The 20042-nt window shown below is 39.8% G+C and overlaps 1 protein-coding gene and 1 long non-coding RNA gene across 3 annotated transcripts in view; one reads left to right on the top strand and one right to left on the bottom strand.

The window, feature by feature from the left end:
* Positions 1-923: 923 nt before the first annotated feature.
* The window catches only part of chchd6b (coiled-coil-helix-coiled-coil-helix domain containing 6b), a 75904-nt gene continuing 56785 nt past the window's right edge, over positions 924-20042 (bottom strand). For both annotated transcript variants that reach the window (XM_088337905.1, XM_088337906.1), the window contains one exon: positions 924-1188. In XM_088337905.1, the coding sequence (XP_088194031.1) occupies positions 1165-1188 (24 nt within the window). In that variant the 3' untranslated portion in view covers positions 924-1164. The remainder of the gene's footprint in view (positions 1189-20042) is intronic.
* LOC148363834 (uncharacterized) overlaps positions 11762-20042 on the top strand; it is a 48106-nt gene continuing 39825 nt past the window's right edge. Inside the window, exon 1 of the long non-coding RNA XR_015850695.1 lies at positions 11762-11849. This is a non-coding gene — a long non-coding RNA (uncharacterized LOC148363834). The remainder of the gene's footprint in view (positions 11850-20042) is intronic.

Raw genomic sequence — 20042 nt, 5'->3', positions numbered from 1 at the left:
GGAATAAATTAAAGACTTTTATTTGTGTGCGCAAAAGTAGAAATATAGTGAGTACATTGCAAATGTTGTCTAGAGAACCTTCTGTCAAACCTCCCGGTTTGCTTTTGTAAAGTATAATATGAGTAATGTTGGCAAAAACATCCAGTAATTTCTCTCAAAAGGCCTTAAATATGTTTCAAGACGTCCCCTTGGTGTTTAATATTTCGAGTGCATGCGTTGTGAAAAAGAGCAGCTCGCTGTTTTCCTGTGTGCTGCGAAAAAAAATGAATACGCTGCAATCCATTTCAAATGTTTAAAATGTAGCAAAAAGGTTGTGGCTAGTAGTCCGGGATTTACAGTAGTTGAAAGAATATACCATTAACAGTCAATACATTTGAAAATACTAACTCAGCCTTTAGCTCACATGCTGAAAAAAAGTGTGAGCACCCCTGCTGAAGTCTTGCCTATAGACACTCGAACAGGGCGTCGGGGTTAAGTGTGCGAGTATCAGTGGTACGTGGGGTCTTACCTCCATGCTGCTGACCTCGAGGGTTATCTGGAAGCTTCCTCCACACTTTGCCGCTAGCGCTAACCCACAGCGTGGCCATGGTAACAGAAACAGGGACAGTATGCGGCCCGTCTCCTCTTCTTGGCGTGACGGCATAAATGCACGTACGATTCGCTACGGCGGAACCGCACGATTAACACGGAGAGACACACAAACCGTAAACACATTAATACATGCCCACTTCACTATTCATCTGTCCTCCACTTCATTTATACCTCATTTCCTTTGCTTCTCGCCCTTAATGAAATCACACGAGCGGCACACAATCAAGCCTCCGGGCCTCGCGAGACGCCGGCACCCCAGCCCGTTTCCGGCCACTATTAGCATGCGGCCGCCACACACACACGACACCAAAACGCAAAAAAACACTCTAGCGGTCGCCGCAGGATAACCTGGATTTATTTCCGAGAAGGCGGACGTGTGCCTGCGCAACTTGACCGTAAATCAAGGCATCGTATACTCCTGAGAGACAAATCAAGATGATACAGGCCCCCCTCCAAAAAACAAGGATGTTGGGAGAAGATAAAGAAATAAATAAACGCATGGACAGAGAATTGGATGGATTTGACATGCTCTTCTTCACTTGGGCTCTTCATGCTTTTCTCGCTTGGGGCTCCTCAACCCTGATTGGTCAGTGAGCTCTGCAAGACGGAGACAGAGAAATACAAGAACAAGGTGGTTGGTCTCAAAACTTGACTTAGAGTGAACAGCGATTTCATATCTTTATATTGCACATTTAGGAAATATTTTGTGGCAGAAAAACAAACCTTTTAAATTACATTATTTATTCAAACATCAACTTTTTAAGACCCATTGTGCTGCGAGTACTTATTCAGACATGGATTTTCTTTCTGTACTGAAGGCTCATTGCTATATGTGCTAAATAGGTGCAATTACAGCATCAAACCCTTTAGTTTTGCATAACCTGATGGTTCAAGGCCACAAAATGAAGCACTGTCTATTTAGACACAAAAAGGATTTTAGAAAAATGATTTATTTACAGAAAAGGTACTTGTATTAGATAGTGTAGAGAAACGGAACACCGAAATTTATTAAAATCTTCAGAATACAAATACATCAGCGCTATTAAAACACATGCTTGACTACACATCCTGCTACATAACTAACTAAACACCAACTAGATCTAAATGAACAAAATCTGAGAGGAGAAAGACACGGGATATGTTGCAATACAAATTAGGTCACACTACACAAGACAGGAAAGTAAGACCAACTAATTCTAACTGAATGAAACAAAACAAAAACGGACAAATGGAAACATACTTACACGTGAATAGAACTATGACATAATATTTCAAGACCAAACAGCTCTAACAGAACAAAACATGGAAGTTAGACCGCACAAAAAACAATTCCCACATGCCGACAGAACAATAGAGTGCCTTAACGACAAGACCATGAAATGTAATGCAGCCACGCTAACTAGCTAGAAATGAAAAAAAAAAAACAACGCAGGATTCGTTGGGGAAACTAATTATCTGTAACTGAACAAAATGTGAAAGGAGGACAACACAGAACATACATCCGCACATTGATAGAACAATAACGGGAGTGCCATGATCATGCAACTATCAAATATAATGTAGGCACACTGATGACCTATAACTGCAGGGCATATTGGGAAACTAGCTAACTCTGACTGAACAAAACATGAAAGAAAGAAGACACAAGCACCATTTTCACATGTGGACAGAGCATCGACATGAGTTCCATGTTGACAAGACAAATAAGGCAGGCACACTAACTATCCGCTACTAAACAAAAACATGAAAGTTAAACAACACAGGACATGTTAATTATCAAAATGAAACCAAATTGAAGGAAAGATGACACAAGAAACATTTCTATACGTGGACAGTGCAACAGAATTGTGATGACGATGAGAAGATGAAATATAATGCAGGGACGCTAACTTCTTCCAACGGAGGACATGTTGCAAGACATGTTGGGAAACTAACTTGCGGTATTGGAACAAAACGTAAAAATAAGACGATAAAGGATATATACCCATACATTAATAGAACAATAAAGGGCTCTCACGATGACAAAACCATGAAAAATAATGCAGGCACACTAACTAGTTCCAACTAAAGACATGTTGCAAAACATGTTGGGAAACTAACTTGCGGTAACGGAACAAAACGTAAAAATAAGACGATAAAGGACATATAACCATACATTGATAGAACAAAAACGGGGTCTCACGATGACAAAACCATAAAAAATAATGCAGGCACACTAACTAGTTCCAACTGATGACTTGTTGCAAGACATGTTGGGAAACTAACTAGCTCTAACTAAACAAAACATAAAAGTAAGACAATAAAGGACATATACCCATACATTGACAGAACAATAACGGGGTCTCACGATTAAAAAAAAAACATGAAAAATAATGCAGGCACACCAAATAGTTCCAACTGAGGACATGTTGCAAGACATGTTGGGAAACTAACTAGCTCTAACTAAACAAAACATAAAAGTAAGACGATGAAGGATATATACCCATACATTGATCGAAGAATAATGGGGGTCTGATTGACGTTGAAACCATGAAAAATAATGCAAGCACTCTAACTAGCTCGAACTCAACAAAACATGAAAAGAGGACGATGTAAGACATATATCGACACGTTGATTGAACAATAATGGGGCGGAGGTGGAGCACAAATGACTGAATTACCAGGCGAAAGGCATGATGCCGATGAGCTGGAGGGACATAGTGACCCATGAGTTGGAAATTCAAGAGGACGTCTGCCAAGAAAAAAAGCCGATATTTAAAATATAGGCAAAATACCCAAGCACGGCTCTTCTTGCAAGCTCATCTGCAGTTCAACGGCACGGAGACAACTTGTATACTTTCCCTTTCGACCTATTTATTGAACTTTTTTTGACTCAAGTAAAAAAAAATCTTTGTTTTACTCAAGGCTAACACATCAACCTTCCTTTTAGTCGTCATCCTTCCGATCTCCTCTTCTTCCACATAGTCGCTTTACTTCCACATCCTCTCACATTTAGTGACCCTATAACAGCCTAACTTGTTCGGGTGTTGGGGCATTTGGGTTGGCCATGGTCCAAAAATGTTTGTGTGTGTTTTTTTGCTATTTTTTTCCCTTTTTATTTTCTTTGTTATTGTATGTGTTTGTCTTGCTGTTGGTCACCCCTCTTGAGGAATATGACCAAAGTAGAGAGATAGAAAAAAATATTCAGTATTCTAAAACAGTTTCGGCTATTAACCCTTTATAAGAATGGTGCTAGTGATCAGAGCTGAGTCAGTCCCTGCGGGGCGCCACGAGACCCCGCCCGTGTCAATACGTATATAAACACAAAAGGGGGAGACGTGGGGCGACAGGGTTAGTCAAGCATTAGCTTGTGGCTGCCGGGTAGCCACGTTGTTGGCATGCAAACTACCTCGATGCTCTTCTGGCGAGTCCGTACGCTAGCGGGCAGGTTATACTTGCCCGCTTGCCAAGTACATCCCAGCGGCGGATGTGACAGGCGAGGTTAGCTTTATCGTGACGCTCGTTTTGAGGAACACAAAAGGGGGGCTGGATTTTTGGAGGTTTGTCCAGGCCAAACCGAGTTTGCTTGTCGCTCGACTGCTCCGCAATTTAATGAGAAATGATGCCGTTTTTTAAACTAATTCATACAGTCCGCACAACTCAATATAATTCCTCCAAATGACACTTGGCACGTCGCCATCTACACTAGGATGATTTCATGTCGAGGGAAGCTTTTCATGCTCATAACCTCGGGCACGGAGGGACAGCCAAATATTAAAGCTCATGGTTCGTCCTAGATCTAAGACCGTTATCAGTGTACTGAGAAAATAAACTTCAAAATTGGAGCGATTTTCCAACTTAGTATTTTCTAGACAAGAGGTGGCCGAATATTTATAGTCCCAGGACAGATTGGGTTTAAAATTATTGTTAAAATCAATGATTTTATTTTTTGTATCTATCAATACCATCTCAAATCTTATACTTCGGCAATACATGAGGCGGAAAAGATGATACAGGCCCAATGTTCCCTCTAATTTTTCACGGGTCTCAGCATTCACACAAAGTCGGTGAGCAACGCTTGAAACAACTGTGAGCAACCATAATCCCAAATGTGGCAAGATAGTTAATTATCAAACATGTCCAAAACTTGACATCAAGTTACATTTTGCTGAGTTTCCGGCAAGGCAAAATTATTTTTCTCTTTTGAATGAATTGACTCATGTACTATTGCAAAGGTTGTACGGCCTAAAAACATTGTTTGTTCTTACAATTCTTTCACAAGATATCCATTTCTTTTCATTTCCTGACATATTTTGTCGCATAATATTAACATTTTTGGGGGCTTATTTAGTCAGTTGTAAGATACAGAACTGTACTTAATCACATTTTTTAGTGTAAGTACAATGTTGGCAACAATATTCACTTGATATAATTGGAAATTATTTGAATGCAACACAAACTTTTTCTTTTTTTTTCCGTGGTTTTTTTTTCTACTTTTTAAAAAATGTATTTAAAAAAATCTCATTGTGTTTATTTTTTCCGAGCTGTTACTTTTTTCTTTTTGTTCTCTATTTACTTTTTTCCTACATTTCTTTCTTTTCTTTTTTTCTGGCTTTTTAAAAAATGTTTCCTTATTTGTTTCTCTTTCTTTTGTTTCTTTTTTTCTCAGCTTTTCACTACTTTTTCATTTTGGTATTTTTTCTTTTTTGTTCTATTCCCCCTTCCTTTAAGTCATTTTGTGCATAATTTTACATAATATTTGGTCATGTTGGGATTAAAGAAGCAAAAACAACCTGAAGAGACGTTTTAGGACCCGAAAGAGCCGGTTCCTTTTAGTGAGCAGAGCCGAAGAAGCCGGCTCTCGTCAGTCATGCACGTTAAGATATCGGACAGGTGGGTTGCAGTCTGGCGTGGAATGACAGGAAGCCAGAGGCAGACAAGATCGATACCAGATAGGGCGGGACAGACAGGATTGCTATCAAAACTGGATATCAAAATTAAACGGGACAAACTAGACAGGAACGAAACTTGAGACCGATATCAAACAGGACAAACTAGACGAGACAGGAAACACCAACAGTCAAAACCCAGGTCTTGCAGGGCAGAGGTTCGTTGACGTACAGACAAAGCCAATCTGTCAATGAGCCGCAGCTGGCGCCACACGGGTGTGGCAAATTGGGCGCCATGGCAACCATGACAGATATGCAATACAGACGATTTTTGGATAAATAACTTGGTAAGTAAAATAAATGCGTGATAAAGATTAGCAACTAAAAATATAGTCAGTTATTTGAATGCTGGAGACAAAGGACGTTGTTTTTCCTTCTTTTTACTAAATTACACAAATTCTCATTATATTTTTACTTTTTTCGTTTGGCAGGCTGGATTGCAAAGCCTGACAGGCTGTAGTTTGCCAATGTCTGTTTTAGACCGAGGTGTATTTTTTTGTAGATTGGCCATTCCTGCAATGGCTACTCCAGAGTAACTTATACATCGAAAAAATGTTTCTCAGATAGTGCTCAACATTGACCTGGGACCAGGTAAATCTTCATGCTATTGTCCCTGCTGTTTTCCAGCTAAGATGTCGATGCTACACTCACCTGCAGGCATGGGATTACAAAAACAAAAAAAAGGCGAGAATAAAAACCTTTCTATTTCTATGTGTTTAAACCAGTGTCTGAAATAACGTCTGCCCGGACGCCCGGGGCGTGGATCTTTTATGTCTGGCGTACAACTTACAAAAGGTCTCCGCCCAGGTGGCCGACAACTTTTTCAAAAAAATAAATAAATTGCGGTTTGTTTGGCAATTTGCATATTCGAAAGTCATTCAGAAGCCTGCATCGAATAACTTTGTGCTTTCGGACTTTCCCGAGCGTTATAAGGTCGTGCATTTTCCAAAGTAGGCGCACAGAGAACACAAGAAAAATGGATACGTGGTTAGGATTCAAGCCAAAACCTCAGCCCCAGAAGAAATATTCAAAAGAAGCTAACAAAATTTATGCCGCTACAAAACCTAAAAGTACATTAAAAGCATCGCTGGAAGAGGAGTTCACGTGGCTTGTAGCAGACGACGCAACGCAAACATTGCATGAATGAAGATGAGTAAATACAGGTACATTCTGATGGCAGATGGAAAACAGCGATGTCATAAACATGCAATGAATATTATAATTAGATTTATAATAAACTTAATTTTAAAGTGTTTTTTTGTCATATATTCTGATTATCAATCCTTAATACTTTGCATTAATGGGTTTTCATTTTCAGAGTTTCATTTTCCGTTTTCGGCCAAGCGTTTGACATTTTTGGTTTGTACTAAATTGCAATATTAAATACGATTCCAAGTGAATCGACTCTGTTTTCAAAGTATTACATATCAAACCATAAAAAGTTAAAGATGAAACTTAACTTTGATATTTGCAGACTTTGTTGAAGTTAGATGTAAGCCCACGCACAAAACCCACCCTGCAAAGGAGCATTTCTTTCCCCTGCTAGTTTCCACCCAATTAGTGAGCAGCGTGAGGTGTTGGAGAATTGTTGTGTTGTTTGACTGGAAATCTCATACAAACGGCATTCGTGTCAAAGAAACACGTGCAGGCTGAGTTCACACTTGCGCAGCTATCAGCTAATAAGCCTCAAAGACAGACCGACCACACCTGAATGCGCATCTGGAAAATTATAAAAAGACGTCGACACGTGACGGAATAAATATAGAAAAAAAATGAAAAACGCTGGCTGGGCCGGCTCGGGCCAATTCTCTGCGAAAAACAAAAATAATAGACAAGTGGAAAATCAATAACTGTCTTCTCTGCTCAGTGCAATCGGCACTCAGCTTGCCTTTCTCATGGGAGGGCCGGGAGACAGTTGCCGGGCGAAACATTGTCAATCACATGCTAGCGCAGAGATATGCTTCTATTTTCTTGCTTTTTCGGGGCAAAACAAACACACAACGTTACTGATTAGACTCTATGTTAAAACATCTGGTTCAGACGGTGTTTTAGCTTTTACATTTGTAGGACTAACATGGAAGATTTTAGACAGATTTTGTCCTTTACCTACTTAAATCTCCCGTTTTTTGCCGTACATGGTGACCAAAACCCCAGTGATATGCAAAAATGCACAAAGTAGCCCCGCCCCATTTAGAAAATGGGCTTTACTGCCGCCCCCCCCCCCCCCCCCTCCCTACAACCCAAGTGGTTAAGGGATCCGTGAACCGAGTGAACATTCAAAAAGATTGATGAGAAGCAAAGTTGCTAACTCATACCCTGTCAATTATGACGAAAATCGAAAGGTCTGGCATGAACTTTTACAATTCCAATTACGCCTGTAGACGTCAATGGCAGTTAAACGAGAAATGTGGTGACCCGTATTTAAATAAGTGAAATATGTAAAGTATCTTGTTTACTGTGAGATCATTATTTGTTGTCATATTTTACCATTTATTTTAAGAATTAAGCCTGATTTTTTGAATAATATTTAAGAATCTGTCAGGAACCGAACAGACGGTAGACCCAGAGGCGTAACGTTTTCACACAAGTTGATTTCATGGGAATGGGGCAGTCATGTGCGTGAACACAAACGCCAGTGATTTGGCGATCGCTGGGTGGAAGAAGTGAGACAGAGAAGTCAGGCGCGGGAAAACAGGAAGCCAGAAGCAGACAAGATCGAAACCGGACAGGACGGACGGGATCGATACCAGATACCGGACAGGACGTAACAGACGTGATTGATACCTGATACACGAGCAAGATACCGGACAGGGCAGGACAGAATGGATCGATACCGGATACAGGATACTGGAGCCAGATACCAGACAGGACGGGACAGACGGGATTGATACCGGATACTGGATACACGAGCAAGATACCGGACAGGGCAGGACAGATGGAATGAATACCAGATACACGAGCAAGATACCGGACAGGATGGGACAGACGGGATCAATACCGGATACCAGACAAGACGAGACAAACGGGATCTATACCGGATATTAGAGACTGGCGCAAGATACCGGACAGGACGAGACAGACGGGATCGATACCGGATTCTGGAGACTGGAGCAAGATACCAGACAGGACGAGACAGGCAGGATCGATAACGGATACTGGATACACAAGCAGGATACCAGACAGAGTCAAAACACACGTCTTGCAAGTGCAAAGGTTCGTTGACGGACTGACAAGGAGTGAATGAGAGCAATGAGTTTAAATAGGAGGGGAGCCAATCAGGCAACGAGCAAAAGCTGGTGCCACATGAGCGGGCCCAAGTGAGGGCAAAAGGCAACCGTGACAAGAATCATCTCATCTCATTAGCTGCACCGCTTATCCTCAGTAGGGTCACGGGGGTGCTGGAGCCCATCCCAGCAATCATCGGGCAGTGGACACCCTGAACTGGTTGCCAGCCAATCGCAGGACACACAGGGGCAGACAACTCGCTCGCTCATTCACACCTAGGGACAATTTGGACTGGCCAATCCACCTGAAATGGATGTCTTTGGAATGTGGGAGGAAACCGGAGTGCCTGGAGGAAACCCACGCAAGCACGGGAAGAACATACAAACTCTGCACAGAACATACAAACTCCGCACAGGAAGTCCGGTAGCTGGATTTGAACCCACACAAGACCTTAGAACTGTGCCGTGACACGCGCTAAGCACTGCGCCGCCGTGCAATTTAATTGTAGATCTTTTCTCAGTTACATAAAATAGGAAAATAGTTAAAATGATGACGACTCTGGGAGATTTTCTGTTTAATACTGTTTTTTTAATAATGTTTCTTACAATTTGGTTTGAGATTATCTTAATTAGAATAAGAAAAAATACTTAATAAGCAAAGTTAGCCGTTATGGAAGACATTTTTTTTCATATTTCACAAAATAAATAAAATAAAAATACTTATAATATAAATAATGCACAAATCTGGGGAGCAAGAAAACCTTTACTGATATGTACTAATTTTAAATTCAGGTATTATTTGATCTTAATTTTGGTAGAAGAAAAGGTTGAATATATCAAATGTACCAGAATAATTAAAAATATGTTTTTTCTAACTCTATAGCGAATAGTAATTATTGGCCCAAGAGTTAAATATGACATTGGTTACAGGCTGGTTAGTAGAAAAAGAAACAATAGTTATTTACTTAAAGACACGTTATAATATTCCATGAGCCGACACTACTTGTTATACATACTCTTAGCATTTATCAATTAATATATGTTCTAATTTTCTATAAAGGTCGTAGCACAACATGGCTGCGTCTCCTCTCTACCTGCCCATGATGCGCTTGAAGAGCTTGCCCAAAAAACTATTTGTTATCGGTATCGGTCTATAGAGGCAGGAATTTATTGGTATCGGTCACTAAAATCGGTCATTTTACACCCCTAATAATGAGCCAGTTCAGGGAATTACATTCATCTTAAACTTTGTTTTCTCTTCAGGTAATACATCTCCGCTGAATCACATCATCACTCTTGAAACTGCTTATTTGCCGGTGCTAATCACCTTATGGATTTTTATACCTACCCCTCGAAAAAAAGTCACACTTGAAGACACACGTGTGAGCATGCTCGAGCAACTCCGACGTTAATGATGGCCAAGCTTATAATCGCTAATTCGATCCGCCGCTATGAGTAAATGAACAACTTCACCCGCTGAGTCACAATTCTCCAATAAAGCGTGTCTGGCATGAAATGAAGAAAGAGAAACATGTCGGGGGTTAAGAAAATGCCTCATCTGGATGTGGACTCGCCACGTTCACGGGACGGTCGCCTTGGTGATGATGGATGACGGAGAGGAGGGATGAAATACGCAGAGATGGAGACACAAATATTGATATGCACACATGCTTGCCTATGTCAATTTCAACTTCCGAGTGTCTCGCCGAGCACACTGGTGTAAGAGGAAATTCAATAATTTCAGCACGTTCATGGATGATGCTAGTGTTTTTGTTGTGTAGAAAAATGGATACAGTAATCCTTTGCTGTATCGCGGTTTGCTTTTTGTGATTTTGATATTTTCCGTATTATTATAGTGCATTTTGATTTTCAGGACTAGACAGACGGGATTGATACCGGATCCTGGAGACTGGAGTCAGATATCCGACAGGACAAGACAGACGGGATCGATACCGGATGCTGGAGACTGGCGCAGGATATCCGACAGGATGAGACCGGCGGAATCGTTACCAGATACCGGAGACTATAGCAAGATATCAGACAGGACGAGACAGACGGGATCGATACCAGACATGGGGGACTGTTGTCAGATATCAAACAGGACGAGAAAGACGAGATCGATACTGGACAGGATTCACAAGCAGGATACCGGACAGAGTCAAAACACACGTCTTGCGGGTGCAGAGGTTCGTTGACGGACTGACAAGGGGTGAGTGAGAGCACTGAGGTTAAACAGGAGGGAAGCAAATCAGGCAACGAGACGCAGCTGGCGCCAAATGGGCAGGGCCGAGTGAGGGCATGGGCAACCGTGACACCTTTATTATTTCATAATTACTATTTAAAACTTAACTGGCGGATACACAAAAAAGCTTGAAATGATAATAAATAATCATTAGAAAATCGCATTATGTAAACACAAAAGATACATACCACACCAGGACAAACCAAATACATGGAAACATTATCCAAAATTATAGTCAGCGACTAAAAATGGCACTAAAAAAGAAGAAATACTGCTATGAGAAATGATCTAGGATCATATACCTAGAGTTTCTTGAATGAATGAATAACAATGAAAAGAAAACATGGTTAAAAGAAAAGCTGGACTCTGAAAACATGTTTTTTCAAAGAAAGAAAGAAGCAGAATACTTTTAATTATAGCTTAATAGCAATTTTAGGTATTAATAACAAAATCAGTATATATATAAAAAAAACCAATAAACCAGCTGAGGAACCTTTCCACTAAAATGTGACCAAAAGTAGTTCAACCTCACTTAAATCCAGAATCTGTGTAGGCAGCATGCGCATAGGCTTACCATAGAAATGGACTGCTATAATTTCACTATGATCACAAATACAGTCGGTAATCAGCCCAAAACCAAAGAGGCACTTAATCGAGCATCTCTGAGGCCAAAGCCGGGGTGGACAAATGCTTCCTCCAGGAGAATGATGGGTTTAAGTGGGTTAAGTATGGAATAAAAAGCCAGACGTCTTTCCCTGCGGATGACTTTTAAAAAGGCACGGCACTAGCATATGCGGCAAGAGCGCTCGCGTCCCGCTGCCGAGCATCGGTTGAGTGTTGTGGAGGAGGGTGATGACACTTGCGGTAAGTGCTGGTCCAAGAAACATTTCTTCTTCAATGTGACTTTGACAATGGAGGCGTATTTAAGATGTTGAGAGAGAATAGATGAAGATAGGAAAAGTCTTTAAACGTGTGTTTTTTATCGTAACAACGCTGGCCAGAATTGTAACTTTCAGGGCAGGGGTGTCCACATTTTTCTGAAAGCCAGCCAGTTTTGGTAAGCTGAAAACGTGTGAGTGCCGACTATTCAGCCTGGAATTCTTTGAACTGTGTTCAAGAAATTCACTCTCCATGAAAGGTTTGCAGGGCTTGGCAATCAGTGTTGCGACCTCCAAGGGCTTCTTTGTAGCATTTTCATTTGACTCGCAGGGTTCCAATTGCTTCACCTTTTCACAGCTTTCATTTCCAGTTAACTTTCTGTAGTCAGGGTGTTTTGTCTGGCTTTGCCTATTGATATTATATTCTTGAAAAACAGCCACAGTCTCTTGGCAAATTAGGCAGACACCGTTGTTTTGGATTTCGGTGATAAAATTCTCCTCACAATCAACTTTCTTTTTTTATTTACGGTACATTCGCAATGTCAAAAATGGGTGGGCTGAAATTCTCACAAAAAGCCAAGGGCAAGGAGGCCCAAAGGCTACTGCCACCATCTGGTGGAATAGTGATTTTTTTTTGTGTTGTACAAATGTATCTTATATTGCGGTCAACAATACTCGCGGGCCACATATGATTAATTTTATGAGAGGCCCGGGGCTAGTAAAAATTTGATCACGGGCCGTAACTGGCCCCCAGGACAGACTTTGTACATGCCTGTTTTAGGCGTCTGACATGGATCACATATAAACAACACTCTTTACAAATTTGGCGTGTATGCATGTGTTTTTATCGTGATATTGTATCAATGAAATTAATTATAGGTAGTTTTCCCTTGATTTTAATGGAAAATCCGAACCATAATTATCGGATTTTGAAAATTGTTTCGTAGTAGGATTTAATTCAACTTTTTAAAGTCGAAAATGGTTCGAAAAGAAACCCGCTATCCACATATATATACACATATATATGTGTAACATTTATTGAATAATTGAATAATAATAACGCCAGAGCCAGTGTCCCATTTCAATATAAATACACCACTCAAAATGTGTCTCCCTCCCGCATTTTGTCCTAAACAATGGTTTTAAAACAGGGTGCGAGCAAAGTTCTTTTGCTAAAATGTCACAAAATACAGCAAACGGTCATACCAACGTATTTACCTTCAGTGCAGACAGCACTAAGCAAGGTGAAGGAGTGTGTGTCCTGTGTATAGGTATACACATTCCTACAACTCACCCAATGAAATTGCTCTAGGTAATCTGCTACAGCTTTTTGTTAAAACGTTTGTTTATACACATTCCTACAACTCACCCAATGAAATTGCTCTAGGTAATCTGCTACAGCTTTTTGGTAAAACGTTTGTTTTGGGTTTACATTTGTTCGGTGGCTTTTCTTCATAAAGTGTCTCAACAATGACAGACTGTTTAATCAGCTTCCATATGAAGGCTTATTTAGCTATTTACAAGATCTTTTGGTGTAACACCTTGACTGTAAACTGTAGTTTAAATTGTGTGTAATATATACTTGAATGAAAACCTTTTGTGCATCGGTAATGTCTCGGCTTCGCACGTGAGACAATCTGCTCTGCGTTTAACAATATATCAAATAATTGCACAAGTTTTATTTCATCTCTGAGCCGTTTGTACTCAAGAAAAGAGCCATATATAGCCATATGTTCCCGACCCCTGTAGTAGCGAGAAAAATGCTTCACGCAAACTCTGGCTTAGTCACAAAAAAGCCTCATTTGTATTGTTGATTTACCCGGGAGATATTAGTTTTATCTTTTGTCCCTGCAGAAAAAATACTTTAGTCCATATGTAGATGCAACAGGTGTATCCATCTATATGTATTGTAAGTCCAGTTGTATCCTTCAATATATATGGTGGATGTCACAATTGTATTCATTTATACATATATGGTGTATATCACAGTTGTATCTATCCATATATAGTGTAAGTCTATGAACTTTCTGAGCACAAGGGACACAGTAATTCAGCCCAGTTTTGAAGAAGGAGTAAATAAGCTTGGTCCTTTGGTGAGGGACATGAATCAAACATTTTATTGATTTAAAAAAGATAAAGTTACATGCGTAACCATTTAATTGCGTAATGAGTGATGATCGGATTGCTCGAAAACGGCATGCCTACAAATTAACTTGTTTTTCACTAGATTTCAACAATCAGAAAGCTCCAATCAGCACCCTGGAAACAGAGTGCAAGAGCTCTGATTGGCTTGAGTGTACTTGCGCTCTTAAGGTGACGCCAAAATTCTATGCTGTACGCAAAAAACGACAAAACTAAGACAAAAAATGTGCAATGCACGCAGGACACAAAAGTCAAATGGCAATACGGCGAGGGAACAGTATACTAAATATATTTCCTGGAAAACATCAAAAAGAAGTGTACCTCATGAAACCCTTTGGTAGTCCTGAATGTAACACAGGTTACTTTACCTTCTCTAGGAGATGCTGGTGTCAGAAACTCTATTTTTAAATGTTTTTAGGTGTTGCATGAAGAACGTCGAGTTGCCTCGTGCATAGAAAGTGCAATATAAATAAAAGTGCCTTACCTTGCCCTGCCAACTGAGCTGACATTCACCCCGCATCATTAAGCGCACCTAAGGTCTTATATGCATGACAATGACTCAAAATGGAATCGACGCTGACAGAAGAGGCCTGGATGGGGGCGATAGCCGAAAACAGCTTTGCAGTCTTGCATCCGCTGATTTATCACAAACCCCCCTCAATTTTGGATTATTACATACATCGATAAAAAAAAAAGAGTTGATAGTCAATCTCAACGTGTTGAGATGCTCACATTAAACACTAGCACAAACATGTGGGCAACGGATTGCTGACTGAGTTGGCAGAATTTTTTGACGGATGTATTGTGACTGCCAGGAAGGAAAGGATCTATAATGTATATTGTGCATGACCTACTTTGACTAACTCTCTGAATAGAGAAATACACAAAGGAAGGTAAGCACAATACGAAGATGGAGGAGTTTGTTTCAATTTAGAATTCCAAATGTAGATCTATATTTCATCATAATGTACTTAAAACCAAGTTGTGATTGCTCAGCACTTTTCTAACCATCTTCCTTTCATGTTTATAAAAATTAATAGTTAAAAATTTTAGGAAATTGATCCACTTACTATGGCAGGATTTCATTTCGATACTGCACATTTTTATCAAATTAATTTTCCATGATTTAATGTTCAACATCATTGCAAAGACACAAGCATTAGCAGCTATTAACCATGTCCACAAAGCTAGCATGTTAGAAGTTAATGTCTGAGACACTAGCATTAGCTGGCAAATTATTTAGCATGAGCTTCAAATTTGATGCTGACGGTTGATGCAATGGTAGCAACCGAAGTGACACTACCTGCTTATTTGGCTAGTGGCTGCATTAGAGAAAATATGAGCTAAATCAAAGCTAGTAACTGTCAGAAAATAATATGCCTCAATGACGATCGACTGATCGTTTATTTTTTTAAGATAATGATTTAGTTGTATTCGCAATCTAATATAATAATAGTAATAATAATAATATATCTTACTTCAAAGCGCTTTTCTGGGAACCTAAGGTGGCTGCACACAGAATATCAAGAAACAATAAAACAAGAATAAAACAAGCAAGTAATAAACACCAAATAAAACAAAGCAAAGTCAAAAGTACGGGGGGTGGTATGTGAAGCAGAAAATTATGCTAATAAGCTTACAAAACTTATTGCAAAACTATCTAAAATGCAATGATTTTAACTATTACGAAGCTAACCGCCAAAGTGATGCTACTTGCCAATGTGGCTAGTGGCTACGTAAGTGAAAGTATAAGGTAAATCAATGCTAGTGTCATGATGACTCATGACTTTCACCTATGCTCGCTCGCTTGGCGCCAGCTGCTGCTGGCTACCTAATTGGTTCACCGTCCTATTTAAGCCCAGTCCTTTCACTCGCCTGTTGTCAGTACGTCAGCTAACCTCTGTTTCTACAAGGCAAGTCCTTCACTGACTCCCGTTGGCCCCGCTTTTTGCACCCGTTTTCCACCCGTCCGTTCCTGATTTCCCGGTTTGTCTCCGGCTTCGACCTGTTTTTTGGACCCCGACCACGTTCTGCTCTACCATCCCGGCTTACAACACGTTTTTGACCCCTACCATGTATTGCTCTCCTGTCCCGGCTATCGACCTGTTTTTTGCGTCTTCAACACCACAATCTCCCGCTCCGGAAGATCCAATTCCGCATTCGGATCACGATCTGATTCTGTGAGCAGCTTGCTTCCCGTGTCCATCGAGCACCGGATCGCGGTGGTGTCCTTCCTCTTTATCTTAATAAACTTGTGAGAAACGTTACGCGATTGGGTCTACCCTTTGTGCAAGTCGTGACATTTAAGAACTGTTGGAACAGGGAAGGGCATAGAGAAAATCTTATAATCTTTTAATTTTTGGAGATCATGATTTTGTTCGAGTTCTTTATGACCTATTATTGTGCTATCATCCACGCCTACTTGGAGATTATCTTAGTTGTTCTTTGTTTTGAGATTTTTGCTCCATTGCCACATATATATTGAAGATTATCTTATAAGCAAACTTTTACATCAGTGCGTTAGACTTTATTTAAAGCAGCAATTATATCATTGATAAAAGGTTTTACCTAAAACATGAGTCTCTCAGGATCACTTGATAATTATTTAATAAACCTGTTTTTCCCACCACATCATAACAAAGAGTGAAGTACCAAGGGAAGGACCTGGCTGCTTTTGAAAATCCTTCAAAGCGTACACAGGAGCAGTGCCTTGAAACTGTCAGGAGTCTTTGGCAAAGCGGTAAGCTTTTGCGTCAACTTACTGTAACATTTAAGTCGTAGCTGGAAATAAAAAGCATCATTTATTTATTCAGTGTATGATATAGTCGGTTTGATAGCTCCAAAATAATTTCCTTTACTGTTGGTCTATTTAATGTCAGAAGTTTTGAAAAGACTGGAGGTCTAATGTGCATCCCTGCAAAACAAGGCTGAGTTTAATATATTAAATATTAGGACACAATAGAAAAAATAGCAAATATTCATAACAATTTGCCATTACTTTGAATATGCGATGCTGAGTGCTCTTACTGTATGCACTTCCCAATCTGGTCAAAAGACATAACTGTCTTCATTACACACAGTTGAACTTCATTGCTTTGTATTGACCCTACTTAAAACAACACAGAAACTTTAAAAAATGTTGTCAAGGCCCAAGTGTGCATTACATAAAACAAGTTAATTCGTTTGAATGAAACATTACTCATTTAGTGTTCATTTTACCTCTGAAAAGTGACTCGCATGGTCAAAAATCTATGGGTCCCAACAGACATCTATGGGTCCCCAAAATTTAGTGTTATCAAGGTTGAAATTGTAAATTGGCGACAAATATATAAATAAATATATAAATCTATATATTCATTCAGTTTTAATCATCACACTTAATTGGTAATACAAAGCAGTTATCACTTTAGATTTTTCAGTTCACAAAAATATAGTACATTATACAAAATAATATTGCTGAAATATTAGTCTATATATTCATGCACTTTTAACCACTTCAGCTTTTTCAGTTCATATATTCTTCGTGGTTTGCTGTCCCGCCACAGTTGTAATGCCTTCTCAAGGTACAATTGCAGCAATGGAATTTCCATAGCTAATTTGTGGTTTTCATTGTTGTTGTGCCGATCCAATGTGCTTTTCTGAAAGTTCTTATTCCGAAATGATTTATGCAATCCAGTTTTTTTGTCACGCTGGGTGCACGCGTCAAAGAACATGTAGCCTCCATTATCATCCTCCTCATAGCGTAACCAGGAATATAATCGAGTCCATTTTGGCAGAAAAGTCCTTTTCTTGCGAGGAGTATTCTTTTGTATATCTTTCGTCGAATTGTTCGCTTCAAAACACGTGTTTTCCTTGCCTTCGCGGCCTTCTGAAGAAATTATCCGCCGTTTTTTTGTGCCGGAATTATTGCCGTTGTTACCACTTTCTGTATTATGTTTCGACTTATTACTGACACTGAAGAAATTACCAATCTTTTGTTGATTTGCACCTAATACCAACTGCTTTTACGGAGGCATACTTCTCTTTCATTCGACAACCACCAAAACAATGACGTCATCTCGAAGCAACGAGATCTCGTTTGCCGAGATCGGCGCGAGACCAAAACACTAATGGCGGATCTGCCTGCCAAAAAGTTTGGAGTGCGGTAAATCTTTGTTAAAAAAAAAAAAGTACCGGTAATCGGGTAATAATGACAATTTTGTGTCGGAAAAGTTGCGTCCCGGGGACGCACGTTGATTTGACACAATGCGTCCCCAGCAAAAATGATGCGTCTAGGACGCAGGGACACGGGCAAACGAGAACATTGCTCATTCAAATAATAAGAAAAAAGACATGAACTATCTCAAAAACATGTTTTAAAGACTTGTAGGTTTAATTATACTACACTACTTGAAGCTGACATGTTTGGTCGTCATCTTACTACTATGGAAACCAGGATTACCATATTTTAGAACGTAGCTTGTCCCCGTGGTGTTTTCAGAATGATGTGTATAGTGCCCCGAATATAATGGTCGCCAAGTCCATTTAATCAGGCATTGTTGACTATTTTCCAGTGTTTCCTTCTTTAGCCACTCATGTTTGCCACTTGACTTGCTTCAGAGTCACTTCTCTTCCAAAGGTGGTCATCCAAGCGAATATTGCTGGGTTCTGTAATTCAGGGTCATGACGCCTGTCAAATTTTGCTCTGCTCTTGAAAGTCTTTTTACTGGTCTTTCAGTAGCTTAGTCTGGTAGAAATGTAAGTTTGCCACTAACAACAGCTCTGACAAACTCCAGCTGTTTGATATTTTCAGCCGCCCCGTGTGTATCCAGCTTGCTCAATCTTTTGTTGTTGCTGGCAGGAATTGACACTAGCTTCCTTTTGCCCGGTAGAATTCATGCAAGTATGAAAGTGGGCCTCTGAATTTTGGCAATTGGCTTCTATAATGTTTCTTCTTTGAATATACACGCTTCATCTTCATCCCAAACTACAACAACCTCTAGTTGTGAATTATTGCATTTCATTTTAAAGTTTTGAATGGCAAAATATATCAATAGAAAGCCTGATTGGACAGCCTAGTGCAAAACCATGAATTTTATTTTGACCATTAACTAAGTTCCATAAGGTATATACTGTACACGCATCTACAGTACATGTATGTGTGCTTTAATGCATTCACAGTAACACCTGTCATGTCAACCGAACTTCGCAAAGGCATGACAGAGCTCCATGGCCGGCAGTGCAGATCAGAACTAATGCACTGGCTAATGTGACAAAGTGTGAATTGACAGGCGGTGGAAGAGGTCTTAATAAGGAGAGATGGATGCGTGGAGGAAGGGAAGTGGGAGGAGGAAAATGTATCAACACTGACAGCAGCAGGAATATTCAATTGCATGCAGAATGGACATGAGAGAAAAAGGAGATATAGGCAGCCTGGAAATCGTAAACATTTTACATTTTCTGGGCGATATCTCCAACGTAATGCTTTGAAGTTTGAGCCTAGGATAGAGAACTCTTCAGAAGTTTAAAAGGTCATCTTGAAAATGTTCAAAAGATAAGTGGAAGTCAGTCTTGAAAGAAACGATAGCATCTCAGAGATTATCCCCAAATGGAAAGGTTGAAAAGTTGGCGAGAGTGGAATGCTTCTGTCTTTGACCTTACAGTGCTTTGAAATTTAAAGGACAACTAATATATATATAATCCAATGTTTACATATGAAAACAATGGGAAAACAATGTCTAACTTCGGGATTTGATGGGGGAAAAAAATCTAATCCTTCCTTACAACTTCTAAGTGATATGGTTCCGTATACCTTTTCCCCACTTTCATTTAATGAACCCACTGTAGGGTAAAATTATAAGCTTGGTCCTCAATAAATGTTTGAAGAGAAACTGTGCAAAGACTGGAAACTACACCGACCAGGCCTCTTAGAGTTTCCACCTAGAACAAATATTTAAAGTGGCAGTGCGCAATTATTCACTGGTAAAGGTTTCTTGTAGCTTACAATAGTAGTGTTCATTTGAAGCAAACACATTATGGAAGTTTGAAGGATACTACT

The sequence above is a fragment of the Urocampus carinirostris genome, chromosome 6 (assembly GCF_059441175.1).
Source record: "Urocampus carinirostris isolate Australia breed hairy pipefish chromosome 6, RoL_Ucar_1.0, whole genome shotgun sequence".
NCBI classification, from domain to species: Eukaryota; Metazoa; Chordata; class Actinopteri; order Syngnathiformes; family Syngnathidae; genus Urocampus; species Urocampus carinirostris.
Note: the sequence above shows the minus strand (reverse complement) of the source record. Positions and strands in the feature narration are given on the sequence as shown.